General features: G+C 41.9%; 1 protein-coding gene across 1 annotated transcript in view; it reads left to right on the plus strand.

Moving 5' to 3' along the window:
• The window catches only part of TMEM123 (transmembrane protein 123), a 39,166-nt gene that overhangs the window by 11,368 nt on the left and 3,484 nt on the right, over positions 1-24,314 (plus strand). Inside the window, exons 2-3 of the mRNA XM_084893598.1 lie at positions 21,083-21,424; positions 23,102-23,255. Of these exons, the coding sequence (XP_084749724.1) occupies positions 21,083-21,424; positions 23,102-23,255 (496 nt within the window). The remainder of the gene's footprint in view (positions 1-21,082; positions 21,425-23,101; positions 23,256-24,314) is intronic.

The following is a 24,314-nucleotide window of genomic DNA, read 5'->3' on the forward strand; positions in this document are numbered from 1 at the left end:
CTGAACAGTCAGAAGCCAGAGACTCCTCCTTTTCAGCCGAAGAGCCGATGTTGTGTTTCTCATCTCCCTTGGTGGGACAACCATTTGTCTAGTGTCTCAAGACGGAAATGGTTACCAGGGTCGCATGCCTCCTTCCAAAAAGTAACTTAAGCGTAATCTGTACATGGTATGTAAGTTTTTTATTAACTTACTGAGCATTGTTCTCTTTATTAACAATGCTGAGCATTGTTCTCTCCCTAGTTGGTCTCACTTACACCTCATCCTTCCAATGGCTGCTCAGCAGTCCCCAACGCGGATGCAGCAGAACCCGTTCTCCCGGGTCCCTGTGGATGGACAGTGAGGTTCTTTGCCGTCTGCTGTTTCACGCACTGCTCCAGTGAGCATCCTTCCTGGTCGGTCTAGGTTTGCTCCCGCGGTGCGCTTTCCTAGTAGTGGAATCGCTGGGTGGGCGGTGTGTGTATTTTAATTGGTGACATATTGCCAAATTGTCTTCCAAGAAGTAACACCAGTGTACTCCCCCTGGCTGAGATGTGATTAAAAAAGTGTCATCATTTAGACTTACATTCCTTTAAACTATGAGTAAATTTGAGAATATTTTCATACTGATTTTGTGTGTGTGTGTGTGTGTGTGTGTGTGTGTTTAAACAGCTTTATTGGCTATAATTCACATACCATACAGTTCACTCCTTTCAGCTGTACAAGTCAGTGGTTCTTAGTATAGTCACAGATTTGTTGTGACTATAACAAAAGTTGTGACTATAAAAAACAACAGTGGTTGACTGTCAGTTTTAGGACATTGTCATCACCACACAAAGAAACTCAGTGCCCTTTAGCTACCATCCCCTTGTTCCCTACCCCACTTCCACCCTCAACCCTAAGGAGTACTAATCTACTTTCTGTCCCTGTAAATGTCCTTGTTCTGGACCTCCATGGGAATGGAGTCATGTGGTATATTGTATTTTGTGACTGGCAAGGACATCAGGGTTTTTCCCACTTCTTGGCAGTTATAGACAATGCTGCAATGAACATTTATTGGGATGTATGTATGTATTTTTCTTGGGTGTCTACCTAGGAGTGGAGTTGCTGACTCATATAGTAACTCTCTGCTTAATGAACTGCTGCAGAGTGTTGGCTGCAAATTTTCATTCCCGAAAGCAGTGTCTGAGCATCCTGATTTCTCCACATCCTTACCAGCACTGTTTTTTTGTAACTTTTTATTCCAGCCATCCTAGTGGGTGTGAAACAGTATCTCATTGTGGTTTTGATTTGCATTTCTTTGATGACTAAAGAAAGATGTTGAGCATCTTTGCATGATCATTTGTATGTCATCTTTTGAGAAATGTCCATTCAGGTCCTTTGCTCATTTTTTAATTAGGTTGTTTGTCACTTATTAGCTTATCATTTTGTTAGCTTGTCTGTGTCTTTATTCATTTATTTCCTGAGTATAAATATAGAAATTTTGGACACTACAGCAAAGCATTTTTTTAATCATTATTCAAATTACTTTCACCAACTACTTTTAGTTGCTTACAAGCTCAAACTTGATTACATATTTTTCGGGCTTTTCTGTATACCCATTGTTCTTTGTTTTGCATCCTGCTGTGTTCCCCTCTCTCTCTCTCTCTCTCTCTCTCTCTCTCTCTCTCTCTCTCTCTCTCTCTCCCCCTCCCTCCCTCCCTCTCTCTCTCTCTGTGTGTGTGTGTGTGTGTGTGTGTGTGTGTGTGTGTGTGTGTGTATGTGTGTGTATGTGTGTGTGTGTGTGTGTTGAAGTCTTTTGGTACCGGCATGCCTTGATTTCTTTATCATATTCCTTTGTGTAAGTACTATAGGTTTTTCCCTTGTGGTTACCATGAGACTTAACATTATAACATCCTATTTGCAACTGGTAACAACTTAACTCCAAAAGAATTCTAAACTTTACACTTCTCTATTCCCTCTCACATTTCAGTCTGTTCGTGTTACAGTTGACATATTTTTATATTGTTTAATTAAAAAAAGATTATTGTAGCTTGGGTTATTTTTACTATATCTGTTTTTTAACTTTTAAACTAGAATTCTAAGTGAATTGTGCACCACCAGTACCATATTACAGAATCTTACATTGACTATATATTTACCATTACCGATGAATTTTATACTACCTTCTTATGTTTTTATGATGTTAATTAGCATTCTTTTGCTCAAATAACTTCTTTGGCATTTCTCATAAGGCAGGTGGAATGGTGATTAGTTCCTTCAGTTCCTGTTTGGGAAAGTCTATCTCTCTAAAGGACAGCTTTGCCAGCTATAGAATTCATGGTTGGCGGGTTTTGTTTTCCCTCAATATTTGGAATATAACATCCCATTGTCTCCTGGCTTGAAACATTCTTGTTGAGAAATCCTTTGATACTCTTATGAGGAGGGATTTCCTTGTATGTAATTTTTCTCCTTTCTCTTACTGCTTCCAAATGCTTTGTTTTTGACTTTTGAAAACTTAGTTATGCACCACATGACATTTCAGTCAACAGCAGACCACAGTGAACATGTAACAGTGAGTAAAAATTTTATACTAATCTGCCTAACCATAAAGTGGAATTAGAATAAAATGTACTAATAAACTGATAAAAGGAACTCACATATTGGCAGTTTCTTTGTAAGCGTATTGCAGGTTACTGCTTGTACACATGACTTGGGTGGACGCAGATCACCCAGCCGCAGAATCTGGCTAGCACTGGCCAGTTCCAGTGTGCTGGCACTCGCAGTCCTTATCGGGGCCAGCAAGGACACTGCCTGCTGGCTCACAGCCCCTCCTCCTGCTCTCTGTTCTGCTCTTCCTCTCCCTCCCTACAGAAACCACTGCTTGTACTGAGATGCAAAAAATGAGCTTTGGACAGTAGCCTCACTAGCATCTGTCTCATGAGTTTGGTGTTCATGGTGATAGGCAGTCAGAGCTTGGTTCCGTTACAAATAGCATTTCCCTGATTTGGGTTGAAACAACAAGCTGTGTAGCTCTGAGGCCCATCCTGCTGCCCCGCCAGGGCAGAGAAAGCTCATTTCTAGCGCCGCCTACTGCCAAGTATGGTTCCCAGTCCCAACCACCCAGAAACCCTGGCCAAAGAACCCAGTCACCCACAGAGCCCCTCCGACAGCCTCACTTAGCACTTTGTTTGTTTCCTTTGGTGGGGTCATTGGCACTAGTTTTTTGGTGACCTGTGATTCCTTCTGTTGGTATCTGCACATCTGAATTAGCGGTCCCCTCTTCCAGACTTTATAGACTTGCTTTGGCGGAGAAAGTTCTCCACTGATCAGCCGAGTTTGGGTTTCTGAACATGTCTGCTGGTGACACCTTTGGGCAGGCGGGGCTTGCTTGCGGGTCTGTTTTGGGTGAGGTCACTGTCTGGGCTGTGCAGTCCATGGAAGAAGGTACTGCTGGCTGGAATAGTTGTTTAGGATTGCCGACTTATGTCCACTCTGGGCTCTCTCTCCCTCCTGAGTGAACTATAGGCCCAGGAGAGACCTCTCAGCCTGGTTCTGTGCCATTCTGGAGGAGAGTGACTTCCTGCTCTTCATGTAGTCTGTCTTGGTCTCTGTGATGCAAGGAGTACTTCAGACACACACACACCTCCAACCTCTTACCCCTGTGTTCTAGGATTCTCTCAGTGGTGTTTTGTCCATGAATACTTGTTAGTTGATCTTGAGGGAACCAAGTCAGGAATGTCCTTTATCACTGAAACAGAATTTTTGGACTGGAACCCGGATTCTTTGTCTCCCCAGAATCGAAGAATGAATCCACAGACAGAAGATCGTATAGCAGAGGTGGAGATTTATTGAAGAACAAGTACAGATTCCCATGTGGGAAGAGGGAAAAAGGTCCCACAGAACGGACTCCCAAGTGGGGAGGGGGAAGAATCCCACTGAGCTCCTTTTCCCTCTGGCTTATAAAGGCTGCAGATCCTGGTGCCTTGATATATCCCGTTGGGTCACTATTCCCTCAGACTAGTTACTAAAGTAACTCATGAACTCAAAGAAAGGTCAGACCTTTTTGGCTACTTCCAGCTCCCTTGCCTTAGGTGAACGCAACTGTTGCTGCTCCCTGTATCTGGCTTCCTTGTGCTATGATGTGCCTGTTGCTGCTTCCTTGTCCTATGGAAATGTAGCTGCACCTGGCTTCCTTGTGTTATGGAGATGTGCCTTCTCCCAGTCAGCCCTGTGTTTTTACATGGGTCACAATTCTAAAAAATTCCCTAAGCCTGCCTGTATTCCCCTAAAATTCTTGTTTCATCATCATCTGGTGACATCAGTCCCAATAACTTCTTCGCATATGCAGATATGCAGTCAGTGCTTTTTAAACTATTTTTCACCACCATGCACAGGCATACCGTGGAGATATTGTGGGTCCAGTTCCGGACCACGGCAAAAGGGGGAGTCACAGGAGCTCACGCTGACTATGGTCAGTGCGTGTGCAGTAGCATTGTCTAAAAAAAAGCACATACGTTCACTTAAAATACTTTATTGCTTAAAAAATGCCAACATCTGAGCCTTCAGCACATCGCAGTCATTTTCTGGTGGCGGGCCTTGCTCCTTGTCGAAGGCTCCTGGCTGCTCAGCGTGGTGGCTGCTGAAGGGTGGGGCAGCCGTGGTCATTTCTGAGACTAAGACAACAATGAGAGGTGCCACGTCGGTCGACTCTTCCTTTCACAGATGATATCTCTGTAGCATGAGTTGTTGTTTGACAGTAGAATTTCTTTCAAAATCGGAGTAGTCCTCTCTCAAACCCTGCCATTACTCTGTCAACTAAACTTATGTGATAATTCTACAGCCTTCGTTGTCATTTCAACAGACTTCGCAGCCTCTTCACCAGGAGGAGATTCCCTCTACAGAAACCGCTTTGTTTGCTCACATAAGAAGTGTTACCAAAGAACAGAATGGGTTTCCAGGGGTCGGCAAACTCGTTAGTCAACAGAGACAAATATCAACAGTACAACGATTGAAATTTCTTTTGAGAGCCACATTGTTTAAACTTAAACTATGTAGGTAGGTACATTGTTATTAACTTCATTAGGGTACTCCTAAGCTGGTCTTCGCTGAAAACTCAAGGGGCCAAAGAGCCAACGCATGTGGCCCACGAGCCGCAGTTTGCCAACCACTGATTTAGGCCATACGGAAGAAAATAAAAAAACATTTATTTGAGAAAAACGGATTGCAGTCCAGGAGGAATAGATTTAAACGGCAACCCAAATCGAACTCAAAGAGAACGAAGGCAGAGTTTGTTTATGAAATCACAGGTGCCGTGCCATTTCGGTTCTTCATGCAAATGAAGGGTGCTGGCCAGGTGAGGGGGAATTGGTTAGTTCCAGTATGAAACTACCAGGAGGAAGGAAAGTCCCTATGTGTCCACAGGCAGTTGTTCCAGGATGTTTATGGCTCAGCCTTGAGCAGAGGTTAGCAACAGGTTAGCATCTCAGCAGCAGCTCTGAGGCCCCAGGCCCCATTCCCTCAGGGCCTCCCAGCTCCATATTAAGGGACTCTCTTAGCAGTGCTAATTCTATTTTATATTCTCCGTTATCAGGAGCAAATCCTCATCCATTCAAGTTTTATTTTATTTTAAAAAATATATATATTTTATTATTAATTTTTTACAGAGAGAAAGGGAGAAGGTTAGAGAGTTAGAAACATCAGTGAGAGAGAAGCAACTATGAGAGAGAAACATCGATCAGCTGCCTCTTGCACACGCCCTAATGGGTATGTTCCCGCAACCAAGGTACAGGCCCCTGACCAGAATTGAACCTGGGATCCTTGAGTCCACAGGCCAATGCTCTATCCACTGAGTCAAACTGGTTAGGGCATCCAAGTTTTATGCTGAGATTGTAGCAATGCGAAGTTCCTTTTGGATGTTACAGAATTCTAGTCTGGGAGGTGCATATTCAGATAGCAGCTCTCTCTGCACTCCAGTGAGAACAAAGAAAGGCAGAGTTTATAAAGGCAAAACCACACATCTTGTAATACAGTAAAGAAAGCTTTTCCTGTTGGCTGTCTAATGTGATGACTAGTTAAAAAGGATTGGTTAGGTTCAGGTAGTGAGGGCCCACTGTGAGCAAGTTCCAGGTGTTCCTCTATGGCAGTGATTTTCAACCTTTTTCATCTCATGGCCCACATGAACTAAAATTCTGTGGGACTCCAAAAAATATATATTTTTTGCCTATCTGACAAAAAATAGGGGTAATTTTTATTTATTTATACCAGGCAATTATTGTGTTAGCTGTTTTCATTTTTATTTTATTTTATTTGAAAGTCTTAAGGGAAAAGATGTCAGTGCCCCTGACTAAATAGTCAGATATTGTAAGCGGACACCCGAGGGGTCCAGGCTGCCTGTCACTACTCCAGCCAATGAAGCAGAGACAGGGTTGAATCATACATGAGCGTTTATTCCAGTGATGCCGGCAGCGCGGGAGAGCAGCAAGTCATCCACAAAAATCTGCTCTATGCCCACCACAAGCCAGCTGCTTATATTGGGTAGAAGGACAAAGATTACTTGGGAAAGGAGGAGTTACAGGCATGGGGAAGTGGGCATGGGATAATCATTACAGTTACAAGTCACGTGGGCTTGAGGGGAGGTGGTGCGTCCCGGACCAGATTTGAGGTAATGGGGACTAGGGGTCGTAAAGAGCAGGAGCCTCTAGGACTTGATTGTCTCAGCCGAGAGTTTGTAAATCTTTCCATATTGACAGGCGGTTCTCGGACCGGAGGATGGACTGCATTCCGACATTAAGCTCCCATGTACAACTCCCAGCCAAGTGAAAATGTGCTTTCTAATCAGAACAGAACCGTCATGGTTAACAGAGCATGATTTAATACTTCTTGTCATTAGTTTCCAATATTCTATTTCTGCCCCTGACAGTGTGGCATGTTGTAAAAATTCTTGCAGCACAGCGGTTGAAAAATCACTGCTCTTTGTAAGTGTGAAAGGCCAAGAATTCAAACCTCATTTGGGTCCTCTATGCAAATGAAAGATACAGAGATTGGATTGGCTCCTGACAGGATGGAGACTTGAGATGGTCTCGTTGCCATGGTGAAAAAGAAGTCATGTTTAGGATATGATCTGGTTCAAAAGTTCATGGGTGGGATGAGCCTAAGGCGACCTCTTCATGACCTGACTCCGTTTAAGTTCCCATGATAAGTGACTCTGTCGTGACAGTTTCCATTCACATTCCAGTGATGTGGAGAATGGTGGATTCTTTCAGAAGGTTTTCAATTCACTTTGCCCAGATCCACCAGAGGAATCATTATCCAATGCGGCGGACAGCCTGATGGGGCATATATTTCTTAAGTAATAAAACCCGAAAGTCAAAATTACTCCTGGATCCATGGGCTGCAGAATGAAGGCTGTGTAGCAGGCACAAAAACAACATGGATCTCATTGTGCACCCCATGGGAGCTCTGGGGTAACCCTGTGCTTTGTCATTGAACAGTGATATTTTTAAAGAAATATCTTTTGCTGAGCAGTAGGTCTCAACAGGGGGCCTAAAGTATTCAGTAAACCATGCTGTTCACAGATTGGCTGTTTACCCAGGCTTTGTTTGTTTACAGAACACAGACAGAGTAGAGAGCGTCAGCCTGTCCTTGGAGGCTCTGGAGCCAGGCATTGGCGTCTCCTCTCCAGCTGTGCAAGTCCTTGCTGGCTGTTCCACCTGCACTGACAGCTGTTGTTTAGTGTTGCCTCCTCCATTCGTTATCTTGGCTAGATCTTCAGGATAACTTTCTGCAGCTTCTCCATCAGCTGTCGTGGCTTCCCCTTGTATTTTTGTTTTGGAGATGGCTTCTTTCCTTAAACCTCATGAACCAACTTCTAGCTTCCTCACCTCTCTCTGCCTTCGTAGAACTGAAGAGAGTTAGGGTGTTGCTCTAGATCAGGCTTCTGTCTGGCTTGATCCTCTGTCCAGACCCCTAAAACTTGTTCCATATCAGCAATGGTCTTTTTCAATTTCTTATCATTTGTGTGCTCACTGGAGTAGCCCTTTAATTTCCTTAAAGAACTTTTCCTTAGCATTCACAATTAGGCTAACTAGTGCAAGAGGCCTAGTTTTTGGCCTGTCTCAGCTTTTGACATGCCTTCCTCGCTAAGCTTAATCATATCTAGTTGTTTGTTTTTTTTTTTAATATATTTTATTGATTTTTTACTGAGAGGAAGAGAGAGGGATAGAGAGTTAGAAACATTGATGAGAGAGAACCATCGATCAGCTGCCTCTTGCACACCCCCCACTGGGGATGTGCCCGCAACCAAGGTACATGCCCTTGACTGGAATCGAACCCGGGATCCTTCAGTCCACAGGCTGACGCTCTATCCACTGAGCCAAACCGGTTTCGACCATATCTAGCTTTTGATTTAAAGTGATGTCCCTAGTACAATAGAATCCTATATAATAAAGAGGTAATATGCAAATTGACCGTCACATGCTTGCACAAGATGGCTGCCACAAGATGGCCAGCAGGGGAGGGCAGTTGGGGGCAATCAGGCCTGCAGGGGAGATCAGTTGGGGGCAATTGGGCAGGCAGGGAAGGGCAGTTGGGGACAATTGGGCCAGCAGGAGAGCAGTTAGGCATCAATCAGGCTAGCAGGGGAGTGGTTAGGGCCAATCAGGCAGGCAGGCAGGTGAGCAGTTAGGAGTCAGCAGTCCCAAGGGGTCCCAGATTGGAGAGGGTGCAGGCTGGGCTGAGGGGGACACACACCCCTGCCCCCTGTGCACAAATTTCACGCACCAGGCCTCTAGTATCCAGTAACTGATGTATATGCCCAGACCCAAAACTTGGATCCACAACTGGCTATTCAGTTTTGTGTCAGAGCACCTACATCATTTAGTTATTTCGCTATTCTGTAGTAGTTGGGATGTCACCAAATCAAATAGAAGTTTTCTAATTGTGAATGTAATAGCCAGTCCTGGATGTTGAACAGTAAGTGGGGAATCAAACAGCCTTTTTAACATTAAGGCACATGCTTATTCATTCGTTATCTTTCATATTCTACTAAGTAAATTTGCTTTCACTATTAACAGCAACGAAAGGCATACCAAAATCCTTGCATTCCTTATTTGTTTGTAACCTTTCTGGGATTTTCTATTAGTATGAAGATAGTATGAAGTCAAAGACAATTTTTATAACTTCCTTGAGATTGTTTAAAACTTATATAGCAACCTCATTACGTGGAGATAAATTACTGTAAAGAAATTGACCCTAAGAAATTTTCCAAGGGTTTTATTTAGAAAATGTTTTATTTTTAAAATACTTATTATACATGCTTTGTCAATCTGATTAGTTGCAACACAGTTGACCTCTAGCAAAGTAAGTTCCTATGTACATCTAAGGCTTAACTTTTACAGTAATTAGCTGGAGGTAACTAAGTGTTCCCAGAGAATGGTAGTAATTGATTATAGATGATGGATAGTAGAAACTTCTTTTACTTTGGGGGAGAAAGCATAGACATTGATATCCATTAAAATATAAATAGGAAAAGAATGGGAAGTGAAGCATACAACTGATTCCAACCCACAGGGTTTTGTGAAGACTGCTTGACGTAAATTGTATAGAGTGTTGCAGTGCTTAATCAAATTTTTTTTTTTTTTTTTTTGGCCATTATAGCTTTTAAAAATTGTTGGCTCTTATTTAGACTGATTTGCATTTTCATTGGCCTTTCTTTCTCTTATACAGTTGGAGGGAAAGGAACTATGATGTGAATCTCTGTGCCTAGCCCTAGCTCACATGTGTCAAACACAAGGCCCGCGGGCCAAATCCAGCCCGCCAGGCCTTGCAATGTGGCCCGCACCGCGCTGTCATCACTGCACTCTGCTGTCAGTTTATGACATTGTCAGTTTATGACTGTTCAGTAAACCATTTGGCCCGCGATTTAGGCTGGATTTTAGATTTTGGCCCCTTCTCTGATTGAGTTTGACACCCCTACCCTAGCTGGTTAGGCTCAGTGGATTAGAGCGTTGACCTGCAGACTGAAGGGTCCTGGGTTCAATTCTGATCAAGGGCATATGCTTGGGTTGCTGGCTCAATCCCCAGTAGGGGAGGTGCAGGAAGCAGTTGATTAATGATTCTCTCTCATAATGGATGTTTCTCCCTCTCCCTTCCTCTCTGAAATCAATAGAAATATATCTAAAAAAAAAAAAAAAAAAAAAAATTATGCTTTAGTTTACGCCTAGTACTACTTTATAGCATTGTATAATAATGCAATGAGTAAATATATGTAAAGAACTTAAAACAGTGCATGACACATAATAAGTGCTATGTACATGTTAATTATTACATGTTAACTATTACTGTTAATAATGATCCACGTACAGTCGTCAGGAGTGGAGAAATCAGAGTTCTAATAGGTTACTAGAGTTAGATTCAAAGGTACAAAAACACTGTGATCTTCCTATTGAAGTGTAGTGATAATTCTGCTATATAAGCCTCTGATATTTCTTTGCTATCTTCACTCAGCAAATGTTCATTTTGAACTTCATGTGTTTTGGGAGTGTGCCAGGTACTATGGGCATTGCAGAGAATTAGCTGGACATAGATACTGCCCTTCAGGTGATTACAATTGAATTGGAAAGGTAATAAAAACAAAAGCAGCTATTATCAAAGACCAGTATGCTAAGTGTAGTGAAAAAAGTGCAAAAAAACATAAGTGAACACTCAAGAAGGAGAGATCACTTTCATTTTGGGAAGTCTTAGAGGAACTAGCATGAACTAGGTCTGAGTGGATGTGGCTTCAGAGGTGGAGTGAGGGAAAACAGGCATGTCATTGGAGACCTGAAGAAAGGTGTGGGGGAAGGTCTGTGCTGAGAAGCAGCCCAGGCCACCCTGTTGTAAAATGATGGTAGTGGTGGTAACCATGGTAACCACTGCTGAACATAATGCTGTTGCCAGGCATTAAATAGGTGTTTCACCTGTTAATGAATTCCACAAAATAACCAAATGAATAAATTAGTTTTCCCTATTTTAGAGTTGAGGAAAAGTTGTACAGAAAGAAAATGACTTTATAACCATTTAAGGACAGGACTGGTTGACCCTGCCTTTTTTTTTTTTTTTTTTTTTTTAATTTTTTTTATTGATTTCAGAGAGAGGATGGGAGATCCAGAGAGGAATAAATGCATCAATGATGAGAGAAAATAATTGATCATTTGTCCCCTACACCCCTGCAATCTGAGTATGTGCCCTGACCTGGAATCGAATCATGACCTTCTGGTTCATGGGTGGACACTCAACCACTGAACCATACAAGCTGGGCATTTTTAGAAAAATTTATTTTGTTAATCCACACCCAAGGATATTTTTCCTTTGACTTCTTTTTTAAGAGAGAGTGCAAAGGACTGAGAGAGACATCGATTAGTTGCCTCCTGTACACATCCTGGCGAGGGCCAGGAATTGAGCCTGCAACCAAGGTATAGGACCTTGACTGGAATTGAACCTGAAACCTTTCAGGCCTCAGGCCAACATGCTATCCACTGAGCAAAACTGGCTAGGGCCCTGCCTTTCTTTCTTATGTACCTGGTTACCTCTTCAGAATCTCAGGTGATTAACAGGTAATTAGACATGCTGTTAACTGGAGAATAGAAATTGGTACAAATTAGAATTTCCTGCATTCCCACTTCTACTTTTTCAACAATGATTTCTTGCCGCCTCCACCATTCCCCCATTCCCTGTAGCCCCCTGAGAAGAATATCTGTCTGTCTTGTACCGAGACTGCTTCTGGAAAGGTTGCTTCTGACCCTACAGTCACGCAGAGTAGGCTGTAGTGATGTCGTGACCCACATCTATAAGCTTGACCCTCTCTCTTCAGTGTCAGAGAATGTGCTATTATATAATCAAGTTTGAATTTTTAGAATGGAATTCTGGGTGTTTTGTGCCCTGGCTCTACTCACTCCCTGGGTTTGTTTCCAAATCAGTCAAGTGGCAGTAAAAATACTTCTCTATGCCTCAAGGTTTATTATGGGATAAAGTAAAATTCTGTATGTAGAATACTTTGTAAACTATTTACTGTTATATAAATACTAGAGGCCCGGTGCACAAAATTTGTGCACTCAGGAGAGTAGAGTCCCTCAGCCCGGCCTGTGCCCTCTCGCAGTCCATTAGCCATCAGTAGGACATCCTTAGAAGCTCCTGCCATCACCACTGCGCTCACCAGCCATGAGCCCAGTTTAGGGCATCTGGCTGAGCTGCTCCTGCTGTGGGAGCACACTGACCACCAGGGGTCAGCTCCTGCATTGAGCATCTGCCCCCAGGTGGTCATTGTGCGTCATAGCCACCAGTTATGTTGTTTGGTCGATTTGCAAATTAACCTTTTATTATATAGGATTGTTTTTTATAATTATAGTCCTGTGAGGTAGTTACATCCTCAGAGGCTTCTAGATACACAGCAGTCTTTGTTTCTGCGCTTGAGTGGCTTCAGATGGTTTATTTTAACTTCTGTCTCCTGTTTGTAACAGACTCAACTGTCATGTCTTTGTACTGGCAATATGCCTCCCTCTAATAGCTCACTCCTCCCTCAATTTACAACTTTTAATCAGCAGTGAATTAGGAAACCACACAATAGAACTTGGTAGCAATGGGTCTAAAATTAAGGAAATTTTGTTCTTTGTTTTTACAAAGGGTGAGAGATTTTTTTAAAAATCTTTATTGGTTTTATCTTCATTGGAAGTTGATAACATATGCACTTAATCTTTCAAGCAATGCGAAAACATATAAAATAAAATAAAATAAAATAAAATAAAATAAAATAAAATAAAATAAAATAAAATAAAATAAAATAAAAAGACTCTGTACCCTCCCTTTCTCTTCCCAGACTCCCTAGATATAATCACTGTTTGCTGGTATGAATATCCAAAACAGGCATATTTTCAACATTCTACAAGGTTACAGTTTTGACTGGAATTTGGAATATTGATCTTTTTGTCTTAGTACCTTATTGGTTTAGTTAGTGGTTTATTTATTATCTCACTTAGTGGTTTATTGTCTCACTGTTCCTGTGGACGAGGAGTTAAGTAGTGACTTAGCTGAGGTCAGATTTGAGGTTGCAGTCAGGAAGGCTTGAGTGAGGCTGAAGGGGACTCACTTCGGAGGTGAGCTAACAAGATTACAGGGTGGCTCTAGGCGGCTTCAATTCCTCCCCTGATGTAGGAGCGGGCTGCTTGCTATCCTCACAGCATGGTGGCCCTCTTCCACCAGCATTCCTGAAGATGCCTAGATGGTGGAGAGACTGAAAGAAGCTGGCTTTTTTTAATGACCTAGCCTCAGAAGTCACACACCATTACTTGCCACATTCTGTTAAAAGCAAGATTCTAACTTATAAGGGAAGTGGAATTATGCTTCAGCTTTTAAAGGGAGGGATATAAAGAATTTGTGGGCATATTTTAAAACCCCCACGTAGCTCTGCCTGATTCATTTTCATATTTATGTTGTGTTTCCTAATATGGATGTGCCATAATTTCCTTGACCGGGCCCCCCACTCATGGATATTGTTACTCTTAGACAGTGCTGCAGTGACTGTACATACATACCTTTACCAGCTTGAACTAGCATTTAGCTAGGTTCTTAGAAGTGGAATTGTTGGGTCAGTAGTTGCTAGGGTTTTGTGTGAGGGCACGGGGGTAGATCTCTTATAATACAACTGAAGAGCCTGAGTGTAGACAGCGTTTTGCCTTTCAGTTGTGTTCTGAGTAGATCATTCAGAAAGGTATTTGAGCTAGTCGTTGCATGCAATCGGTCTCATAGAAACAGAAAACATTTCCAAACATAATTCTCAGTATTGGAGGAATTTAAATACCAGGAGGAATGAGTGAAATCCATAGAGGAGTCGATGTTAACGTGAATGAGATTCATTAATATAATGTTGAGTACAAAAAGCAGGAACAGAAAGGTACCTATAACATGATGCTAGTTATATAAAATTTAAACATGAGACAAACAGTACTATATTGCTTAGAAATAGTGTAAAATAAAAACAAAGAATTTTATAATAAATTCAGGATAGTGGTTCTGACAGAATTACAATTGGGGAGGAGCACACCTTTTGGGGATTTCTTAATTGGCAAAGTTTTATTTCTTAATCATGTTGGTGAGAACACAGATGTTTGTATTATTCTTTGTACCTTTTGTAAGTCTTCAGTATTGCTTAATAAAAATTATATGAAGCTCTTGATTTTTAAATTTAAAATTTAAAAATCTGCCCTGGCCATCGTTGCACAGTGTTTAGTGTCGGCCCATGCACCGAAGGGTTGCGGGTTCGATTCCTGGTCAAGGGCACGTACCTGGGTTGCAGGTTCATCCCCTTCCCCTGGTTGGGGCACATTTGGGAGGCAGCCAGTCGATGTGTTTTCTCACATCCATGTTTCTCTCTCTCTTACCTTCCTCCTATTCCTCCCTTCCTCTATTTCTCCCTCCCTTTTTCATTTTTCCCTCCCTCCCTTCCACTCTCTCTGTAAAGCAATGGAAAAGTATCTTCAACAACAACAAAAAATCTAATAAGCTCTTGTTTTAGCTTCAGCTTTTGGTATTTATGTACATTTGTTTATTGAAAGTGATTTTAGTGCAATAAAGAGAGTCAGTGATAAAATTAGTACCTAAGGCTCTGCAATTAGGATGGATTCTCATCAGGAAAAATGACCAAAGCAGTGAAAAGATCGCCTGCTCTGGGAAAGTCCGGAGCCTGTGGTAAGGTCTGCTTCCCGCTCCACCTGACAGTGAGCGGCGATGGGCGTTTACCTCACCTCCCGAACCCCACTTGTGAGGAGCAAACCCAGTCTGGACTCTGGTCTCATTTCTAGTATTTAATAAAGTATGTATTTTTAGTAACATTAAGTTTTACATTTTTCTTCTTTTGTGCAAGAAAAAATGTACAACACTAAATATTACATTTCCTGGAGTCTACATGATGAATTGAAATTACGTACCAGTGGATGCTAACCTGTACAGTTGTCATTCCTAGGGATTTGTTTCTGCTGACAGTGGAGCAGACTCCGTTTTTGCTGACTGAATATCTCTTTGTTGTGGTGCTTTGAGCTCGTTAATGACCAAATTCTTCCGTGGCAGCTGCACATTACGCACGCTCATTCTCCACGGTGGGCCGCGGATCTCCTGCAGCTGACTGACAGCCCCACCTGCATGGCCTTCTGAGGCTGCAGTTATAGTCCTAACAGAGTTATTTCAGAATATTTCAGACCTGCTCTCTCACACGTTATAGCGAAAATCTTTCCGGAGATGAGAAGTTGTTGCTGGTTTGTGTGTGTTTTACAATGCAGATGGACCGATACTGTTTTCTGTATGTAGGTCTGTGGAGCATGGAACATGAAGAGTATTTGTTACATGCCCAGCTGAGGTTTACGAGATTCTGAGAATGTTTACGTCATCTTTTCTACCTAAAATCCATGGCCAGCTTATTCTCAGTGAAGGTCAACAGTGGGGCAAGGACACACTCACCCATCCCAACTAAAGCTTTTCAGCGTGGTGGCCAAACTCCCTTAGTTCAAATCTTGGCTCCTCCCCTTACTAGTTGGTGCTCAAGTTAACTGCTCCATGACTCAGTTTCGTCTGTAAAGTGCAAGGGACCTAGCATCTGCCTCCTAGGGTAATTATGAAAATGGGAGTATTTTTCAGACATTTAGAACAGGGTCTGGCTCAGAATGAATGCTGTTTAAATATTGATTAAATAAACAGGACGTGGACAGACGGATAGCTTTAGTGCACACAGGACTGGACCTGAGACTTTGTGAGCTTGTTCCTGATTGGATCTAATGCTAAGCAGTAAAATACATCGTGTTTTCAGTTAAATTAGTTATACAAGCTAATAAAAACAAGGAATATAAAGCATTAACAAGTGATGCTTTCTCTTTGGCCGGACCAAACCAGAAGCCTAGATGGCAAGGGAGCCTAACAATGCAGTTCGCAATGGCTCTTTCTCAGGTCGGAGAGCAGGCGGGACAAGGGAGGGAGGGATCTGGAGGGACCAATGGGAAGTGTCCATCACAGTTTCTAGGGCTTGTTGATTGTTTCCTTCACTGTGCAAAAACGTTTTAGTTTGAGTAGCCCCATTTGCTTTTTTCTTTTGTTGCCCTTGGCCAAAGAGACCTATTTAAAAAGAAATTGCTAAGACTGATTGAGCAAAGAGTTTACTCCTTATGTTTTCTTCTAGTTTTATGGCTTCAGGTCTTACATTTAAGACTTTAATCCATTATTTTTGAATTAGAGGCCTGGTGCACGAAATTCATGCATGGGTAGGGTCCCTAGGCCTGGCTGGTGATCAGGGAGGATCTCTGGAGCAATAGGCAGGGGGCCCCCACTGGCACCTGCCTTGGCCAGCCTGACACTGCTCACTTGCCGGCCCACCCCCCGCTGCCATCGCTGCTGGTCACCTCCCTCTGTAGGCAACCAGCGAGGTGATCAGGGGGAGGAGACAGCTGGCACCTGCCTTGGCCACCCACTCACCAGCCCTGCCACCCACCTCCACCTGTCACCTTCCTCTTCAGGGCGATCAGGAGGCCCCCACATGGACACCCACCTTGGCTGACCTGGGGGTAGCTCCTGCATTGAGCATCTGCCCCCTGGTGGTCGATGTGCATCATAGCAACCTGTTGTTCCGCCAGTCATTCTGCCGGTCAGTTGATTTGCATATTAGGCTTTTATAAAATAGGACTAGAGGCCTGGTGCATGAAAATTCATGCACTGGAGGGGGGTCCCTCCGGCCGGCCTGCCCCCTCTCACAGACCAGGAGCCATCAGGGGTGGGAGGCGACCCGGCAATTAGGGGAAAGCAATGTCCCCATCACATCTCTGCTGCTGCTGCTGGCAGCACAAGCCTCAGCCAGCCCTGGGTTTCACCAGACTGAGAATGTATGGAAAACATTTCAGGCAGAGGAATTAATGTGAAAAAGCAATAAAGAAACATAGAAGTGAACTTCATGCCAGGATGAAGGTCAGATGTTAGATCTCTTTGGACAGACAGAAGTGGCAGAACATTAAGCAGCCAAGGAGCCTTGGCAAAGAGTTTAGACAACTCTTTGGTCTTCACTGTAGTCCCTTACATAGTCTGGAACAAATGCAAAAAATGACCAAATTTTTTAAAGCAGTGCCTGGTACTTTAATAGAGCAAAATGAAAATACAAGATGCAGTTCTTGCAATTGTTAACCAGCTAATGCTATTGAAAAGATCAAGCAAGATATTTTAATGGTAATAATGATACAATTAAGAGTACAGAAAAATGAAAAATTAATCGCATTCAGTAAAAACAAATGAAAAATTCATCGCATTCAGTAAAAACAGAGGTTCCTGAAAATGGGACTGGTGTCTGACACAACATATTGTGATGGTATTGCTTCCTGTCTTCCTCACTAGCCCATGGCCTCCTTCAGGTAAGGATTGCATCTTTTCTGTGTCTTCAGAGCCTGCCAGTGTCATTCTTGCAATGGAGTGAGTACTAAACAGGCGTTGGGAGGAGTGATCACGGCTGTTTCCTGAGTAGTGAGAAGCCAGGCTAACTGGAGTGTATTCGTAAACATAGCAAATAGTGAATTCTGTTGCATGGAGCGTGAGGATGGTCAGGATGAGAGGCTTGGAAAGTTTTGAGCAGGAACGGAGAGACAATAGTCATGCTTGATGCCCTTGTGACTGTGATTCATGTTCTTTGTGTAATCTGCCAGGGTTACTAAGTGTGAGTATGGAATAGAATGAATGAAGCCTGTGACAAACACATAACAAAGCCTGGACATTGTCTGCATCGCCCCAGCCAACTCGGCCTTGTCTCGTGGCACTCTGACTGCCTTGGAAAGCTTTGCTGCTTTCAACCCTCGCTGCTCAGCCACTTTATTCCACACAGCTCTGGGAATATCAGGCTGAATTTCCTTTGACAAATCTGCACTGCGTCCCACAGTGTTTAATTCTCACTGTCCTTAAGGCAGATAATTACTTTGAAAATACCTCTTTCAGTTCTTTCCAGAGTAAACATCCTGTTTATATTAATTAGGTTAAGCAAATAATAGTGAAACTAAAATGTGGAAATGAAATGCATTGCCAATAACTTATTTAAAGCACCCCAGTTATTTTTCCGCGCGCGCATGTGTGTGTGTGTATCTTTCCTATGGGGAATATTAATTTTTTAATTTATAAATTTAGGAGCTTGTGCCTAACCAGTTTGGCTTAGTGGATAGAGCGTTGGCCTGCAGACTCAAGGGTCCCGGGTTCAATTCCAGTCAAGGGCATGTACAGTGTTTGCGTACATATACCCAGTAGGGAGTGTGCAGGAGGAGGCTGATCAATGTTTCTCTCTGATCAATGTTTTTAGCTCTCTATCCTTACCCTTCCTCCCTGTAAAAAAAAAAAAAAAATCAATAAAATATATATTTAAAAAATAAAATAAAATAAATTTAGGAGCTTGTAAATCAGAAAATGGACAGTTCTCTATGAAAAGAAACCTCGTTTCCTTATTCGATTCTTTTTTTTAATCTGTATTTTTTTCAATTCTATGGATTTTTGGTCCTCGGGTAATTTGAATTCAGAAAAATTTTTGGCATGAGTCCATTGACATTCTGCAGTGGCCTCTTTGCTTTCTAAAGAATGAACATTTCGGGGATTGCATTGGTATTTAGTTTCTCTATAGGAACAAGGTTCTCAGTGTTTAAAAATATTCCCAGAACCCTGCACTGAGCTGGTTTTTTATTTTATTTTATTTTTTATTTTATTTCCTCAAGCTGCATATTGCTGTGCTTAGAATCACAGATCTCAAAATAACTCTGGCACCAGAAATTTATGGCCCATGCCTTAAATAGCTCAGTATTTTTTATTACTATGTCATTTTTAAATAACTGGGGGGGAAAATTTAAATTGGATATGTATTTTCAACTTTGAACTAAGTGTGTATTTGATGCCCTGCTGAAAACAAATTGTCATCCCTAAGTTTGACACATTTAGGTTCTAGGGAAAATGACACTTAGATATTTTTAGACACAAGGTTATAGGAATAAGGAAAGTTATTTCAACACAGCAGAGTTATACAAAGACAGTTGGCAAAATCCAGACTTTGGAAAGGATGAGTACTTTTACTTGGTACTAGGAAAAAACAACAGGCTGCTACAGAGTGCCCTGGCCTTGCTGTAAGAAGGTGCCAGCTGGTGTTAACAGGAAAAGTCCTGGGGCATCGCTTTTTTCTTTTTGGATATTTACATAGATGAACTGAAAATATCCCAAACAGCATCCTCTTCAATGTAATGTTATTCAGATATGATGTTATTCCAGCTATGACAACCATAGAAATAGGAGATCTGACCATGCCTACTCTTCAGCTTTCTATAGGGAACTGTACAGTATCTCTCTGTTAGAGAGATAGCATATTGGGCTTTTATTATATAGGACAAGTGTCCAGTCACCCAGTCATCCATTCAACCAATCAAAGCGTAATATGCTAAGGTCGCTCAACCACTTGCTGAGACATGCACTGACCACCAGGGGCTGACAGTTAACTGGTGGACCAGTCGCTATGATGTGCACTGACCATCAGGGGCAGATGCTCTGGACCAGGAGATTAGCTTGCTGCTGGGGTCCGGCTGTTCAGGACTGGGCGAGATGGGCCGGACACACCCTGGAGCCCTCCTGTGGTCCCTCTCCAGCCTCCAACCCTGATCAGCCCCAATTCCTGACCAGGCGGAGGAAACCCATCCATGCACAAATTCGTGCACTGGGCCTCTAGTATTTAATAAAACAATGTCCTTTAGCAGGCACTGTACTCAAGTGCTCAACACAAGTGATCTGAGTTAATTCTTCCAAATATTTGTGACTTCCCTTTCTTAAGTAGATGGGGAAGGAAAGTGGATCTCAGGTTAAGTAACCTGTCTGTGGTAACCCAGCTGAGCTGATCCAGAGCTTGAGCTTGTACCCACCATGCCTGGAAAACATCAACAGCATTTGAAAAATAGAAGAGCTCAATAAATGGAAGCTCTCATTTTACCATAAAAAACTGTGTACAGAGAATAGTTCTCTTATCACAAAACAGAAATGAAGAGCTGATCGGACCGTTTTGAGTATTTCCACAGCAGCGACAGAACAGCACTCAGATCCAGATGTACATTCTTTATCTTGTTCCTCTTCTCTTCCTGAACTATGAGAAGGATGGTGCACAGATACTTGATTACAGCCCTTTCGTTTTCCTGATTGTTAGTTGAAGCCAGGGGTTAAGATTGAGAAATTGTCTAACAGAAATGTATAGGTGACTTCAAGTTTTATCTAAACACATTTTGGGAATGATTTGGAAGTATTGGAAGATATGTAAAGGGAGCCAGCTCAGCACAACCACTAGGGAGTGCAGCTGCCGAGAGACACATTTGTAAGAAATGAAAAACTGAACCTGAGCGTATTGATTTCCTAGGGCTGCCACGGCAAAGGGCCACAAGCCAGCTGGCTTAAACCACAAATGTATTGTCTGCAGTGCTGGAGCTGGACTGTCAGCAGGGTGGCTTTCCCCCAAGGGCTGTAGAGAATCTCTTCTACGCCCTTTGCCTCGTTCTGGTGGTTTGCTGGGCGTCCTTGGCTTATGGAAGCATCCCCTGATCTCTGCCTTCATCATCACATGATGTTCTTCTTGTGTGTGTCACTTTCAGATTTCCCCATTTTATAGGCACCAGTTGCTTAACCCCCACTTAACCCATTTATAAGGATCATCCTAATGACATCTTTTTAACTTGGTTGCCTGGTAAAGACCTAAGGTTAGGACTTCAGCATATGAATCTGAGGGGGACACAGTTCAACTCATAACACTAAGCATCAACAACTATGTGTTGCTTATGCCCCTTTCCTGGCAGCTCCACCTCTACCTACACTAGCTAAGGTATTATCCATACTGTGTCCACTTTACTGAATGAGTTGTATTTAGTAGCATGTCTCTCATTTCCAGTATAATACCAAACTAATAAAACTCTACACTGATTCAAAGTTGGAATTTCTTCTTTTTGCCAGCCCGACCTACTTCAGGATTGGAAGCCTGCAGGGGGAAAGTTGACACCATACGCTTCCTTCTTTGCTCTGCCTTTCTGCCCCTCCCTTCTGCTCTTTTAAAGTTGTTTTTATATCCTTCCAGGGAATACTGCACTTGTGTCTGCCATCAATAGAAGTGAATCTTCCAGCAGCACTGTGAAACCATCTACTAATCCAGTTTCCCCAGTGACAAACACCACCTCGAAATCCTCAGCAAAGCCATCAACAACTCCAGTTTCTTCAAAAAATGTGACAGCCGTCACCATGAAACCCATAGCAACTTCTCGGATGACAACACAAGGGGTCTCAGCAAATATGACTTCCACCACCTTAAAGCCTACCCCCAAAATAACAACTGTTTCACAACACACATCCCACATGTCGACATCCACGATGGCCACAACCCACAATAGTTCAGCGACATCTGTTTCTTCATCGGTAACAAGTATGTATTAAAAATGATCTATTTCTCCTGCAAAAAATAAATGCAGAAATTTGACTTCCTATTAAATAAATTAGTTGTAGAGATCAGGAATAGAGTTGACCTAGTGCTCTTGTCTCGTAAAAAAAAAAAATGGGTTTCTGACATAATCATACCAAATAAGACCTATCTGTGAATAAGTAATTTATACTGATTTTATTTTATGATGTGAAAACTTATCATACCTTTAACTCTCTGCCTCATTGTAGGAAGGAATTAGGCAGGCTCAATCTACATGATTTTAAAATCATGGTGAACTTTGTTTTTAATTAATTTGTGCCAAAAAGATATTTAATATGGTATTAGATATAATCATGTATGTATTATCAGAGTCTCAGCACACTTTAATTTTTAAAAATATAATGCTTATGAAACTGTGAATTCAAAAACCTTAAGAAGGTCGTCTTTTTAAGTTATCCAACATTGAAGTTCTATTTAAAAGCTAGTGATTACACTTATTGGAACAAATAGCAGGCTTTCTAGTTTCTTTTATGTATTTTTATATGTTTTCTTTATTACTACAATTTATGTATTGAAATCAACTTTAATAACATGATTAAAACAAAATAGTTTAGATCAGGGGTCCTCAAACTTTTTAAAGTGGGGGCCAGATCACGGTCCCTCAGAGAGCTGGAGGGCCGGACTATATGAACTACTAATTCCTACTGTAACACCCCGGCTGCGCTCACTGCCCAAAAAACCTGGCGGGCCGGATCAGACTCCTCTGCGGGCCGCATGTGGCCCGCGGGCCGTAGTTTGAAGACCCCTGGTTTAGATTCTCAATTTATTTAAAAGGAGAAATTTCACTTAGAAACTTTTATTCAGATTGGATCCAGTTTCAGATTATAGCTGTGTTCCATGGACATATTTTTTTAAGGCATGAACTCTTTAAAGCAGCGGTTGCCAACTGGTGGTCCGTGGACCACGTGAGGTCTAAAAGGTTGGCAATCGCTACTTTAGAAGATTCATAAAATAAAATCTTTCCGAGTCTTGATGCCTCTGAGGTTTTAGTAGACCATCCAAGTCCAGTAGTATTGAAGACCTTAAGATCCTGGGGCTGCAGGCACCTAGGCTTTTTCATTAAGAGACTAGAGGTTCGGTGCACAAAATTTGTGCACTGGTTGGGGAGGGGGGTTGCTCAGCCCAGCCTGTGCCCTCTCCAATCTGGGACCCCTTTGGGATCGGGCCTAAACGGTCAGTCGGACATCCCTCTCACAATTGGGGACTGCTGGCTCCTAACCACTCACCTGCCTGCCTGATTGCCCCTAATCACTTCTGCCTGCCAGCCTGATCATCCCCAACTGCCCTTCCCTGCTGGACTGATCTTGCCCCCAACTGCCTTCCCCTGCTGGCCTGATGGCCCCCAACTGCCCTCCCCTGATCTTATGACAACATGGGGGTGGCTATCTTGTGATGCTGTGAGGGTGAGACGCCTCCTAGGCTTTTAATAGTATAGATATGTTAGATAAAATGAAGAAAGCTAAAGCCAGGCAACTCGCTAGATACACTGGAAAGCAACATTCTATGCTTAGATTGCCCTTGTCCCCAATTTAGTGTTCAGTTATATAGAAATTCAGAAAGTTTTAGTTTATTATGTTTTTTAAAAGTGTTAAAGCCTATTTTGTTTGTGTTTTCTTCTAGTCACAGCAACTATCAATTCCAAAGAAAATAAAGGATCAAAATTTGATATTGGCAGCTTTGTTGGTGGTATTGCATTGACACTGGGAATTATATCTATTCTTTACGTTGGATGCAGAATGTATTATTCAAGAAGAGGCATTCAGTACAGAACCATGTGAGTTTTGGTTACACACGACTTTTTAAATGATTATTTCTGTGTTTCTTTATTTAAATATCATGACAAAATGTCAGGAATAGGGGAATGTTCATCTCGGATATTATAAATTCATAGATGTATGAATTATATTCCCATTAATCCTCTATGCCCAAAATAAATTATGTGTATAGCTTCTAATTATTATATTCATACATTTGTTATCAGAGGCCCAAGTTAAGCCAACTCTTTCTACTTCCTTATATCTCTAATTGTAAGAAGTACTATACGTCAGATTTCATACGGCTATTGACCTAGCATGTCTGTGTTTGTCAATAGCACTGAAATAGCATACTTGAAAAAAACATGGTTTTTGCTTTTGATGACAAAGGCAAAGCAACTGAATAAATTCTCCTGCCAGTCACATCTCCCCTGCTAAATTACGATACCAAATGAGTTGCTAACATAATGTATTTTATTGGTAGTAAAACTATTTTTCAAGTGAGTTTTATCAAGTCCTGATCACGAAACCATGTTTAACCTTTGTATGATTGTACGGGCCTTAGGATTTTTGAGGTATTATCTCCCAGCTTTCATTTTGCCAACAAAGGCCTTCTGGGTTTTTCTTTTGAGTGTTATATGTAAAGTACCAATTCATTCTTTTGAAGTTAATGTATATAAAAACCATCGAATAAATGATCATTTCCCAAAATTTGTTCATCTTAAATTGTAAGCATATGCATCCCACACAGACTTTCCACTTAAGAGACAGTTGGGAAATAGGGATTGAACCTTGAAATTTGCAATAATTTTTAAAAGCACTAAGTGTTTCTAGAAATATTTATCATCTATTTTCTTGATAAATTTAAGCAGTTAAAGAAAAAGCATATTTGATAGCAAGTCAAAAACCACTTATTTTTATAGTATCAATATTCATACAATTGATGTTAGTAAAATAGTAAATAATTAAAATATAAGTTGATTTAACTACAAGTACACAATTTTAGCTTTATGGGCTAAATTTTCCTCACACATACATGACCACATGATGCTGCGTGCCCTGTGGAGAAAGTCAGAGTC

Source organism: Pipistrellus hanaki (genome assembly GCF_964339955.1).
Source record: "Pipistrellus hanaki genome assembly, chromosome: 9".
In the NCBI taxonomy this organism is placed as follows: Eukaryota; Metazoa; Chordata; class Mammalia; order Chiroptera; family Vespertilionidae; genus Pipistrellus; species Pipistrellus hanaki.